Genomic DNA, 14067 nt, shown 5'->3' on the forward strand with positions numbered 1-14067 from the left:
TACAATAAAAGGTTAAATGATTAAATCAAATCGCTTTCTTTATTAGGTGACGGTCCAACCTTTTAGTTCAATTTGAGTCTCAAAACATTGACTCCTCCTCCTTCAGTCATTCCTTACCCACTTGACTTGTGATGTTGCAACTTTCCATCTAATAAATCAAAGGATCCCACATAAAAAGTGTTGGCAATAGCAGGTAAAATTAGAGTTTGAGTCATGCCTAAGAATATTATTTTTAAGTATTATTCATTACATCAAGTTGATCATGTGACAACTCTCTAAAATTAAATAGATTCTTCCTGCAAAATGAATAGGGACATAGAACAATGTAAAAATTTACATAATAAACTCAAGCAACAATATAGATGAAACAATATGATAGATCAATCCCAAAAGCTTAAAGGTAGGTGAAGAACGTGTGGGAAATTTGCTTTTTATAAGTAGAGATCTCAAAACACTGGGCAATAAAAACACCTTAATCAAAATTAAAAAATAATTTCAGATGATAATGGTGTTTAAATTATGTGTTATAAAAGAATAAATAAACTTAAATAATAATCAATATTATTAATTTATAATAATTTCTTTTCAAATACCTATTAATATTTTAATATTTGACAATCTCTCACATATTTTGAAAGGAAGGAAAATTTTTTGAACAACTATTTATACAAAAATTTTATAAATCAACAAAATAGTGTCCAAAATTTTAGAAAAATGTCTAGTACCACATCTAACTCACATGTAGTGGGAAATCAACATATTTCAACCAATTTCCTCAAAGCCAAGCCTATTTATTTATTCAAGTTTACACCTTAGTATATATGTACTAAGCCTTCCTTTCATTTGAGCTCTATGAAACTTTCCTTTTTGACAAAACTACAATAATCCCTCACGCGTCAAAAGATGCATAATCATTTGAATTATTTACATGAAATATAACTATTTCAAATATAGTGTCTTTCAACTATAAAGCAATCGTAGACCAATAAAATTTATCATATAAAAATGTTGGTAAAACTTTATTTCTATGAACTAACAAATCTCAGGCATACAGTAGAGGTTTTCTTAATTGAACTATACCCCACAATTTCCATTGTTAATGACAGTTTTGCACATCATTGGATGGGCACATGCCTAGTTTTAACAAAATGTTTTAGAGATCTCACCACAATCTTATAAGAGCGGTCCCACTCTATATTCATGTAGGTGATATCATCAAGTATATCTGTAATAAATACACCATTTATAAAGACTATAAAAATCATTAAGAACTTTTACTCAGCTTCACTAACAATGTATTCTGACACTTTCTTAAGTTATAGAAAGAGATCAAAAATTTAGTGTTAATAAAACTAATAAGTAACTTGTTCTTATCTATTAAACCTTCTTTATAGGATCTCTGATCTCAAAGGTTGGATTGTTATCACAGTTAAATTCAAATTAGCTTAAGTCACATTCCTCTCAACATTTGAACAATTTATTTCTTCCTTAGGGATTAGTTTATGGATATGTTAGATCTATATACAATCTCATAATTGATTGAGTTAACTCTCATGTTAAACATGCTTAATCATATTTCAAACAAATTCTTCCAGCGCCGCTGTGCTCCTTATAATAGTTATTGGCATGTGACAATCACAATTCATCAACATAGCTAAAGTTAGTTTTTCTCTCAGAAGAATATTCACTAAGAGATTTTTCATAACTACTTCATCATTAGCCAACTCCAAGGTAATAAATTTTGATCCTCATAATATTTTATTTGACAACTAAAAGATTTTTCCTCATTTGAATAAAATATAGCCAACATCATTATATCATTTTAATACAACAAAAATATATTATTTACGATACCAACATTTATTGTATCCATCAAATACGCATTTGTCTCATGTTCTTATGAGACCACTTATATGCTCAATCTCTACACAACATGAGTTTTATCACAAGGTAATATTCATTAATGCAGTAGACTCTTAAAAGTAAGTGCATATATAGATTGAGCAACAAAATCATCTCAATTTTTTTTTAATAGCATGTTAGCATCATAAGGAATACTCATCAACAATGAGTCTGGGTTTTTGCCAAAATAATTGCTAGAAAATTTTCAACAACGTAACATCCAATTTTAGAGTAATGAACTCTGACTCTAATATGATCTTATCATTATATTTGGATTTTATCACTATCAAGGGTAGATAATCACTAGTATTTGACACATGAATTTACAATTCAATTAACATTCATGTATTTTATACTGCAAAAATTCACTAAACACAATACTATAATTTAGAAAATATTTTATTTAATTATCTTACATGAGACCATAATACATATAAACAATTCATTATTTACAATAATGATCAATGACCTCTTTCAAAATACATTTATTTACACTAGATGAATGATTAAATTTTATGCCACCATCATAATGCTTGTTTCAAGCCATACAAAGATTTGATAAATCACAAACTTTGCTTTCATGCAAATAGTAGCCTCCTCTTAATTAATTTTTCTCTCCAAATCACAATAGAAAATATTTTGGCATTAATAAAATGAGGCTAACAATTTAGTACAACACATATATCTTTTTTTTTAATAAAGCAAAATACTTTTTGCTAGACACTCCCTACACTTTTAAATATTTCAGTCACATGAAAAATATTTCATACTTTATCATAATGATTCTAATTAAATTAGAATCTCATCATATAATCTTCTCCCATTCTAACTAAATTGAAAATTCTCATAATTTTAAATCCACATAAACACATCAATGCATGTACATAGATAGATTAATTTGTGAATTGATCAAAAAAAATTTTGGGCAACATCCATAAAGCAGCAAGTAAACACCATGTCATCTCTTATAAATTTACAACACACATGCAAGCACCAAATACTTGCTTAGATAGATTAGGTATACCACATTATTTGTAATTTATTTAATAAAAATATAACATTTAAATAACATTAAATATAAATTGATTCTAATATTAGTGATAGTAGGAGAGAAAAAGTAAAAAATTAAATATGCATGCTATTACAAGAATAAAATCAATTAAAATATTGTCACGTAAAATTTTATTTAGATAACTTAAAATATTTTAGTTAAACAGATCACGAATGGCATGGCACATTGGATTTATCTAATAATTTTTCTTTGTTGATGCTTAGAGCCCATAATATCCTCTTACATTTGATTAATTATGAGATACCGCTTACGCTTTAAACAAAATCCAAGAACCACAATAATTCATTTACTTTTAAAATACAAAGAAACATCCCATTGATGTTTGCATAATCGAAAGATATCATAACCAGAGAAATAATTCCTCATTATTAACATTCATTTAATAACAAATATTAAATTCACAAAAATACTTAATTCCATATCCCAGAAACATTTCTAGCAAAATACCATAGTCATATACAATATAACCAAGAAAACAAGGAATCAATACACAGTTAAAAGAAATTAGAGCGTCATGGTGAGAGAGAGGAATCAACCATATAATACCTCCTTTAAGCAACGAATCAGAACCCTGAATTAGCGATCATGATTCGAGCTTCTCAAGATTCAAATCAAGGTCCACATGCTTTCAAGCAGGAACGTAATTCAGATGAGACCTTCCGGAATCACATTAGAGAAGCCGAACCGGTCACTAATTTTCCAGCGGCTAATGTTTTTGCAAGGTGCTTCAATGGTGCTAGAGCATTCTATGTCCGAGGAAGTCATTTCTTGGAAAATATCATAGCGCTTCAAAGCAGAAGCAGCGACCCTTAATTATAAGGATCTCATTGTCCTTAAAGTGGGTCTGGGTCTCTGGGACATCCCCATACCTGAAGCACTTCTGGGTCACTAACATCAAATGTACTTGCAGATTTATATCCATCGGCCCAATTAGGGGCAAGTGATGATAAATATATTTTTATACCAATAAGATCATGAACAAGGGAATCTAGTCCCTCTGATCTTATGATTCCGTCGAAATCATAATCTTCCATGATGAGCATTCCTTTGTTAACTTCTCTCCAGTTTTCCCAGTGGAAAATTAAAGTAGGTGAAAATTTATCAAATAGGTTGTCACTTTTAAGATTGTTGGTAATGGCAGGAAAAGTCACAGTCTGTATTGTGTCTAAATACATTATCTTTTGTATATTCTGTCACATTGGATTAATTACACATGATTAAACGACTCTTTTTGCAAGAACATGAACATAAAACAACTAAAAAAGTAGTGTGACAGAAGAGGAGAGTAAGTCTAAAAGCACAAAAGTAGATGCACAACTATGACAAGCATGTTCTTTTATAGGTAGAGATCTAAGCAATAAAAATACTTAATCACAATTAAAAAAGGGTTTTAGATAATAATGGTATTTAAATTATATGTTACAAAATAATAAAGAGATTTAAATAATAATTAATATTATTAATTTATAATAATTCCTTTTAAAATACTAATGAATATTTTATAGTATCCAACAAAAAGTAAATGGGAATTTTTGACATATGAGAAATACAATTCAAGAATAGTTAACATGAGATGGGAGAGGAGAAAAAAATAGAGGGAAGGTGCGGCTAGAGGATACACGGACAACATCAAATAAACCCATTTTCCTGGAAACACCAAAATAACATTCACTTGTCATTGAATTGAGGTTGAAATGAGAAGAATAGCATTCCATCAAAAGCTTCTTTAGCAAATTCCCTTTCCGTCTTGCCATATTAAACCTTGAGACTCATAGATCATTTCCTTCGTTGGCAAGAAGCTAGGCCAAGGCCAATTTGGAACCAGTTATCTCTGCACCCAGGAATCCACTGGGACGCTTTTTGCTTCACAAATCGATCCCTAAGCGAAGGCTATTGTGCAATGAAGATTATGAAGATGTATGGATATCAGAGATTTAGATCATGCATCATTTGTCAAAGCACCCTAATTGGTTTAGATACAAGGAATGTATGAGGATTCCGTGTTCATACACTTAGTTATGGAGCTTTGAGCTAGGGTGAACTTTTCAATAGGATCATTCAGAAGGGGCATTACAGTGAGAAGAGGGGTCAAGTTGATCAAGACCATTGTTGGCGTTGTGGAAGCTTGCCAGTTTCTTGGGTCATGCATAGGGATCTCACGCCCGAGAATTTCTTGTTTGAAAATCACGGCGAAGATGTCAAGATGAAGGCTAAGGATTTTTGGTTGTCTGTGTTCTACAAGCCAGGTTGATATCTGGACGTCGTCCCAATTTTGTTGTCTCCAATTAGAAAATGTTGTCTATTCTCTCATGTTTGTTTATTTCTTGTGATTGCTCTTGTGACTCTAATCATTAAGAGAATCGAAGGTTCCTTTTGTTCTTGATTGATCAATATTAGTTAATCAATTCACATTGGATTATGTGTTAGCATTGTTTCTGCAGCAGAGACCACCGTTGATTGCCCATTATTTTGATGGCTGTATCTTGTGTTAAGAACACTGTAATATGTCTTTTATACAAAGATGTATAAACATGTCAAAGGACTAAAACCATGTTTGATATACTCGGGTGTTTCTTTGGCCTATCTTTTTTAATCGACAGTTTAGAAACTCATTAAAGTTCTCTGTTGGTCGAAAATGAATGGAGAGAATTCTCTAGTATTATCACAAAGATTTGGTATAAAAACATATTCCCTATATGGAAGCAATGCAAGTATGGTTTTGCTTGCTTGTTTGTATTACTTAGGTTATTGTATTCAATAATTTTATGCAAATATTTTAATCAACTTATTTCATATGCTTGATCAAAAGCATGTCATTTATGACCTTATATCGAGTACCATTTTTGCATGAGGCACTAGATTTGAACAGAATATGCTCAATGATAAAGGTAGGATTTGAACAGACATGCTTGAATAATAAAGGTGGGATGAAGTATGAGTGAAAAATTAGGAAAAATATCATTCAAGGACTATGGAAGCAATTTAATATCAGATCAGGACAAAAATTTTGAAATATTGCTAGAAAACTAGGGGAATGATTTGAAAATAATTTTATATGAGAAAAAGACTATAATTCCCTTGATTTTTTTTTCTTTTTTAAAACTTGTCAACTAGTGAATAGTTTTTTTGTTAAATATTTATAGGTACTTGTTAATTAATAAATAATTATTTATTGAAATATAATCTATATTCATCTCCTTCCACAATAATTTTTTTTCTAAATTCTTGAACTTGTCAATTAACGAATGACTTCTTATTAAATATGAATATGTATTTGTTAATTAATAAATGACTATTTGTTAAAATATGATCTATGCTTATTCCTTTCCACAACCAAGTTCTTTTAGATTATTGAATTTGTTAGTTAACGAATGACTTCTTATTAAATGCAAATGGGTATTTCTTAATTCACGAATGATTACTTATTAAAATATGATATACAATTATCTCTTCCTACAATCAAGTTCTTTTAGATTCATGAACTTATCAATTAGTGAAAGGCTTCTTATTAAATATGAATGGGTACTTGTTAATTCGTGAATGACTACTTGTCAATTAAAAAAAGAAAGGTAAGAGTATTATGGTCTTTTTATTTAAAATTATTTTCAAATTAGTCTCCTGATTTTGCAGTGATACTTTAAAATTTTTTAATTCTTGATTGATATTAAATATCCTTAGTGGTCCTTGAATGTTATTTTTGCAAAAAAATTAAAAAATATATAATATGCTTTGCACCCATGTGTGAGATATATATATATATATATATATGAGAATAAGTAAAAAAAATATTTAAGGATCTTTCATATTAATTTTTGTAAGTGCTACAATTATCGTACTCGTCATCATGCCAGCAATGTTATGTCTAGTAGAAATGGTGTGCTCCTTTCATATTAATTTTTGTGAAGAAGAAGAGAGAGAGAGAGAGAGAGAGAGAGAGAGAGAATTAGATTTCCTCACATACAAATGATAAAAGCACTAAATAATAATGTTTTTTTGGCCAAAAAAATAATAATGTATTGATATCATTAAGGGAAATAGATTAACAATAAGAGGCAATATTTATTGTAAAATGTCAGCCATTCTAGAAAAAAGAAAAGTAAATGTAGATTACATGTAAGTAATTAATAATTAATTATTAAAATATTTTTAAATTTAATTTATTATCAATAGTTTTCAAGAACTCATTCAAAAATACACGCAATAAATGTTTAAATTTGATTTGTAAATATTGCAACAGATTATAAAAAAAATTTATTAAATCCTAGACAGCACAGAATATAAATATATGTCTTAATTTATCCTTGATTTAATAATTTTTGACTTTATGTCAACATGAGGATCGGGGTAAATCAGTCTTTTGAGAGGAAACGGATAGGATAGGCCATTCCGGAGGGTCTAAAGAAGATGGAGCTTGAGAGAACAGACACGAAGCTCCTCTCGTGCTCCGAGGCCGAGAGTCTCTAAGCCCAAACATGGCTTCCGCTTCTCTTTCCCTGTGCGCTTCCCTCGCTTCCAACCTTTCTCTCCCCCACAAGCAACAAACCTCTTCATTCCTCTCTTCTTCTTCTTCCTCTTCCACACTCTCTCTTCTCTCTCGCCTTCCCTCTCCCAAGCTCTCTTCCCCTTCCATTTTCTCTTCCCCGCGCCTTCCCTTCCCATCCCTCCCCAAATCATCGGAATCTGAGACCACACTGGCTGAGCCTGAATCTCCGGTGGCTCAGCTTGAACCTCAACTATCGGACCTTGGTGCCGTCGAAGCTGTCCAAGCCTCCCCGCAAGAGCCGGCTCCGAAGCGGGAAGAGGTTTTTGCTGTTGTGATGGTGAGTAGCAATTATCCGAATAGATAGTTTATTCAATGTGATTTGGAATTGTTAACGAATGACGGCGAACTCTCTGTAATTTTGTTAATTTTTGTTTTAATTTAGTTTCACCAAATGATTTTCTTTTGATCGAACCATCAATTTGGTCGCTAGATTGTCAGGCGGATTTAGTTTTAGTCCCTGGAAATAAAGTGTACCTAGTCCTTGTGCAATGTGGTAAGAATGGCAGCAGGAAGGTGCAACAAGTTTATTATTTTTAGGATAAAAGCTGAATATGTCTTGCCCAGCTGCATAACTGATAATTGATATCTTGAGTTTCTTTACTTTCAACTAATCCTCTTTTTGCTTTGTTTAGATTGGCTCACGTCAGTATATCGTTTTTCCTGGGCGTTTTATATATACTCAGAGGCTCAAAGGTGCTAATGTTAATGATAAGGTACAGGTCTTGCTTGCTCCTCTTTGATTGCTGCCAAATGTCCATCATTTACCGTTTTTTTTTTTTTTCGCCTTGAACTATTGTTCTCCGTCATTCCTATATTGAAACCAATGTCTTCTGTTGCCTATGTTGCTTGTGATCATTGCCCATTTGCACCTAGCAATTTCACTTGGGAGTTGACAATTTATGGAATTATTGAAGTTGCTGCTATCATTCTGTTACTGTAATGGGGGTGGCCTGGTGGAATTATTAACACAGTAGCAGTAACTTAACATAGACCAACATGTATGGATACCTAAATTACTGTATGTTATTATTGCTATTATATCTATAACCGTCATGGATGCTTCCTAAGAACATGGAACTTTTCCAACTTGGTGATATGGTTATATGAAAGGCTTAGTCCCCGGATGCATGCAAGTAACACTGCTCTCTAAAATTGTTCAGAAATTGATTGTTATAAAGGTCTGCCTAAGACTATATACTGTGTTTCTTAATATATAATTTAGACCTTATGGCCAGGCTAGTAGCTTAAGACATGTCAGTTTTTCTAATGGACCTGATGCCAAAAAAATTCATGAGTTAATTAGACCTAAAATCTTGCAAACGAACTCATCTATGAATTGTCAGCCTGCTTCCTCTGTTAGAGCAGTGGTGCTATATGGATGGATGCCTTCAATCTTAAAACCTTTTTTCCGCACTATTTATTGGAACTGAGCTTTTGAGCAGATCACCCTAAATAAGGTGTTACTGGTTGGCACAAGGACAACTACCTATATCGGTAAACCAGTGGTAACAAATGCTGTTGTTCATGCCACTGTTGAAGAGCAGGTACATCTTTTTCGCTCCTACTCCTGCAAATGGTAAAAAATTTTCTCTACCTTAGTACCTTTAATTATATAATCTGAATGCAGGGTTTAGATTCCAAAGTGATTGTCTTCAAGTATAAAAAGAAGAAGAAATATAGGAGAAATATTGGTCACCGACAGGTATTGCAGTTTTTTCTTTTCTTCTTTCAAGTAAGCTATTAATGAAAAAACTTTTGCAGTTAAATCAGGCCACTTCAAGTGGCTTCATAGTGATTTGGAAATTTGACACGAGTGTGAATTTATCCTACCTTAAAGATACTCTGAGAGACTTGTGCATTTTGCAAGTATGCATGAGTGTTTGGGGTGGAGATTGTCATATTTGCCAAAGCTAGTCCATAGCAATAACCTGTAGTGATGCATACTTGCAAACTATTTTTTGATGGATGCATCATGCATCTATCATCTCCAATCTTTGGTATTGAACTATTAATTTTTGTTCTTTTCCTTTATCATTATAAAGTTATTCTTAATAAACTCAACCAAGGATGAAAATTTATACACCTCATTATGCTTGCTGCGGTATTGCTTCTGTGTGTTCTTATCCATATTATGTTTTCTAATATTTGCTAATTCTGATTTCTATTGACTGTACAAGAAGTAGGAAAGAACAATCTCTCTCTCCCCCTCCCCCTGCTCAAGCTCAGGCACGCAGGCACATTTGCACTGCTTATTAGAGCTTTTCTATGTATGAAAAGGAAAAAACAAGGTGCTATGTAATTTCTCTTTAGGGTAGACTCTGGTGATATGGACTGGCTGAGCTTTCCAAAGTGCTTGTTAAAGAAATCCTCACCTTCGTGTGTTTTGAACATCACTTTTTTCCTCGTCTTCTGGAATTTTGGGTCAGAGACTAGTGTTATCTTTTTAAAGAAAAGTTCGTACTGATGATAATTAGTTCCTATCCTGATATGAAAAATTCGTACTCTATCCCAATTCACGACCTAATAAGAGCCCTTTATCTAATCTGGGTGTAATTTAATCTTAGTCCACATTCGGGAATAATTTTGAATATTGTAGGTTCTTATAAGCCAATGCTTAATTATTTTTATGATGCTTGACTTGGTTTCCAACTCGTTGTTACAGCCAAATACACGCATAAGGATAAATGGCATCACAGGCTATGAGGACTACCCAGCTGTTACCCTGGATTCTCTGAACTCTTCAGGGTAGATTCAAATCTCTTCTTTGCCAGTGTTTGTATCTTCTTCAATGTTACATTTAAATTTTCTGAATCAATGATGATGTGGTTGCTGAAAGTTTTATCAATGGTAGTTGTGATGCATATAGCTGTCATTTTGCTGTGAGGGTGAGAATAACGGGATGCATTTATTTATTGTTTAATTGTTAATTTATGATAGACTTTTGAGTTTGACTTCCTTCTTCCTTCCTTCCTTCCTTCCTTCCTTCCTTTCTTTTTTAATAGAACTTTAGTCCTTTTTTATAGTAATATTTCTTTAGTCCTTTTTTATAGTAATATTTCTTTCTCTGTGAAATAGAGCTAGAAACATGGGCTAGTCTGGTGGGCTGGTCTGCTTAATTCAGCAAAGTTGGGCTAATAAGCAGGCCAAGTCTTGGCTTCTTGGTCTTCTTAATAAATACCCCTCCAATCCTTTTTATAGGGTAGAAAGAAAGTTTTTTTTATCCTATTTATAAATCACATAATTAAGTTTTCATCACAAGTGATCTTTGACCCTCTATTGAACGTTGGAAAGAAAAAATATATTGTTAGAGTATGTATATTTAATAAGAGATAAAGTTGATAATTTTTAAATTTGTTGATAGAGTTAATGAGTTATAAAATTTTTTTGATTCCGGTGAAACATGTTGGAAATGATTTATAAATAAGATTATAGTAGTAAATAAATTTGTTTATTTTATTCATATTGTTAACTACTAATAAATTAATAATAACTTCTAACTTCCTCTTCTCAAACTTTGCTAGAATGGCAAGTTTTTTGAAAGTTAGTGTTTATGTTGGCTCTCTTGTAGTTTTATGCTTATTTGTTTTTTGAGAATCATCCCCTCTCCGAAACTATTAAGAAAACTAGGGAGCTTACTATATAAATTAGATAATCAATTTTAATCACATGCTTAAAGAATTTAATAAATATACTAATTGATTAGTGCATTAAGCTTCTAATGATTATTTAGATATTAAATTTTCAGACTTTCTGCACTTAAGGTGGTATAATTTTTTGTACTTTGTCTGTTTTCCTTTGCTCTTGCATGCTCTTTCTATGGCCTTGTATTTGAAAAAAAAAGTACATTTCTCATTCAATTAAGTCAAACCAGATCAATAATAATAAAGATGTTTTTATTAATCTAATTCAAATATATTGTAGTATATCTCATTTGAATTAGGAAATTGATATGCATGTCATTCAACAAAATCTATGAGAATATACCAGATCAAGAAATCAGGCGTAGAAACATGCAGCATAGAGGATTCCTTAATATGCAAGTCCTCCAAGCAGGTTACCTTGCGGCTTGCATGATTCCAAAAGAAAATAAATGCAGAAATAGAACAAATGTGCGAGGGGTTAATTGTCACTAGCTTGAAACTTACTTGGGGTCAAAATATAATTTTGGGAGAATGACAAGTAAGAACTTGTAAGAGAGTTAGTGGCAAATTAGAATTTCAGTACTAAAACGTAAGAAAAGGAGCACTGAATTTGGGAATTTTATTATTGAAAAAAAAATCATAATTTGACACTAACTTTCTTCTGGGGTACTTTTGTCATTCTCCCTATACTTTTCTATTTACAGTAAGCATATTGATTATTGGGTGAGCAGAATGAAATCCATCATTTATCAAATCTTATAATACCCTACTGGAATATGAAAATGGGCAAGTTAATGGATACCTAACATTTATGTTTTTCTACTTGGTTTTTGTTACTATGTTTAAAATGAGGTTTGAATAAACTCCATCTGTCCTTTTATTTTAATTTCATCTCTTAGCATCCTAGAAAATTTGGTGTATTATCACCTTCCGTCCAAACTAATTCAAGTCTCTGATCGTTAACTTCCATTCTAATTTATTAAATACTTTTAAATCATATCACACATATTAATAAAGTTTATTAAATATATTTTACAATCTTATTTTTCTTTTTAAGAAAGAAATATGAATTTTTACAAATGGCCTCCAATTAATACTCTATTAGTGAAAGAAAATTAAAAAGAAAAAATATAATTGGAAGGGCAATATTATAAAAATATTGTTAATGAAATTTTATTTTTATCAAAGTATCTTATATTTTAAAATATCAAATCTCTTTTAAAAGTATCTTATAAATTGAGATAGAAATAGTATTGTTATGATATTTCCAAACTTAATAAAATTGAATGGTTGGAGTAATAAAATTGCGGCAAGTGTTGTAATAATAGTGGATAAATGATATAAAATCTCCCAAATTATATAAATGATAATATGATCTATTAAATGTTATAATTTCACTAAGTTCTTGGGGACTTTTGTGACAGTAAATTATAAAGTAAAAAAATTATTTTATCTTTATTAAAAATAACATGCCTCAATAACAACTTTTATTTAAAGAAAAAAAAAATTATAATTTGTCTAAGTATAATTTATGTTATTGAAAAAAACCTCAATCATAATTTTTGCTTAAAAAATAATAACTTTTATTCTATAAATTATAAGAATTGAATAATAAATCATAACTTATTAAGTGTAATTTTTGTTATTAAAAAATAAATTTTAAAATAATAAGCTGCAATCACAATTTTTTTAAAAAATAACGTTTTAATTTAAAAAAATTTCAAGAATTAAAAAAAAATTATAATTTGTCAATAAAAGTAAAATAATTTTCTCAACTTAAAATTTATTGATACAGAAGTCTTTAAAAATTTTAGTGAAATTATAGTTTTTCAAGAGATTAAATTGTTATTTATATAATTTAAAAATATTTTATTACCATTTTTCTAATAATAAACGCACCCTCACATTTTAATATCAATACTTTATTATTAAAATGGATTATGAAAAGTAACTTACACAATTAAAACTTTAAAAGTAAAGGTCAAAATATAATTTTCTATTGACAGTGAGCATACTGATTATTGGGTGGGTGGAATGAAATCTATCTATTTCCATAAACAGCCCCGCATTCTATTTCCATACTTGTTGATAAGTACCCCTCCACTAGCCGCTTTGCCATCACGAACTGAGAAAGCCCCATCAACATAAATAATTCTCGTGCCATCATAGCAATCATCAATAACGGTTGTTGTTTGAGAATGATCATGATTCCCTTAAACTTGGGTTCCTTAGCTTCAGTTGAACTCTGTTCATACATCTGATGATGCCCTGTGCATGTGCGCCAAGAGACATGATAGGTGTGCTTGAATTTTGAAAAATCCTATCATTCCTTTGTCTCCATAGAAGCCAGTGAACCACCGAGAACCAAGCACTCCAATCACTGCCAACATATATCACTACTCAAGTTCCACCTGCACCACTCCCACAAACCCATCTTAAAGAACTTATCCAGAAATTCAGGCCGCACGTTTCAATGCCATAATTTGTGTATTGAAGGGAAATCCTGAAGTAAATGTAATACATCCTCCACACCATAGTTGCATTCAGAACAAGAAGCACTCGCACACATATTCTGCTTACATCTGCGTTCATTCGTGAGCAGGCGATCATGAAGGACAAGCCACATAAATGATTTGCATCGTTGGGGCACTTTAACTTCCATAATCTCCTCCATAACAGAGAGGCAGGTGTATCATCCTCTCGAAGTAGAGCATACGCTGATTTGACAGAGAAGTGACTGTTCTTTTCAAACTTCCACCTTACGTCTACTTCACCGTTGGCATTCGCCACACTTTCTAACCCAGATTCAAACAAATACCAAATTTGCTTTGTGCCACTCCAAAGTCGAGATCCTGGATGAGTTCGGTCAACTTTAGGAATAAGATCTTCGTTATATTTATATTACTACA

At 31.3% G+C, this 14067-nt stretch overlaps 1 protein-coding gene and 1 pseudogene across 1 annotated transcript; both read left to right on the forward strand.

The window, feature by feature from the left end:
• The first annotated feature begins 3559 nt into the window (after positions 1-3559).
• Positions 3560-5357, forward strand: LOC129285036 (calcium-dependent protein kinase 11-like; annotated as a pseudogene).
• A 2019-nt stretch (positions 5358-7376) lies between these two features.
• LOC129308020 (50S ribosomal protein L21, chloroplastic) lies at positions 7377-10468 on the forward strand. The gene is made up of 5 exons (XM_054948978.1): positions 7377-7794; positions 8150-8230; positions 8960-9061; positions 9145-9219; positions 10180-10468. The coding sequence occupies exons 1-5, from the start codon at positions 7447-7449 to the stop codon at positions 10264-10266; spliced, it is 693 nt and encodes a 230-aa protein (XP_054804953.1). The 5' UTR covers positions 7377-7446; the 3' UTR covers positions 10267-10468.
• Positions 10469-14067: the final 3599 nt, after the last annotated feature.

Source organism: Prosopis cineraria, unplaced genomic scaffold (assembly GCF_029017545.1).
Source record: "Prosopis cineraria cultivar Desert tree isolate PC_DT_omini unplaced genomic scaffold, ASM2901754v1 PC1, whole genome shotgun sequence".
Lineage (NCBI taxonomy): Eukaryota > Viridiplantae > Streptophyta > Magnoliopsida > Fabales > Fabaceae > Prosopis > Prosopis cineraria.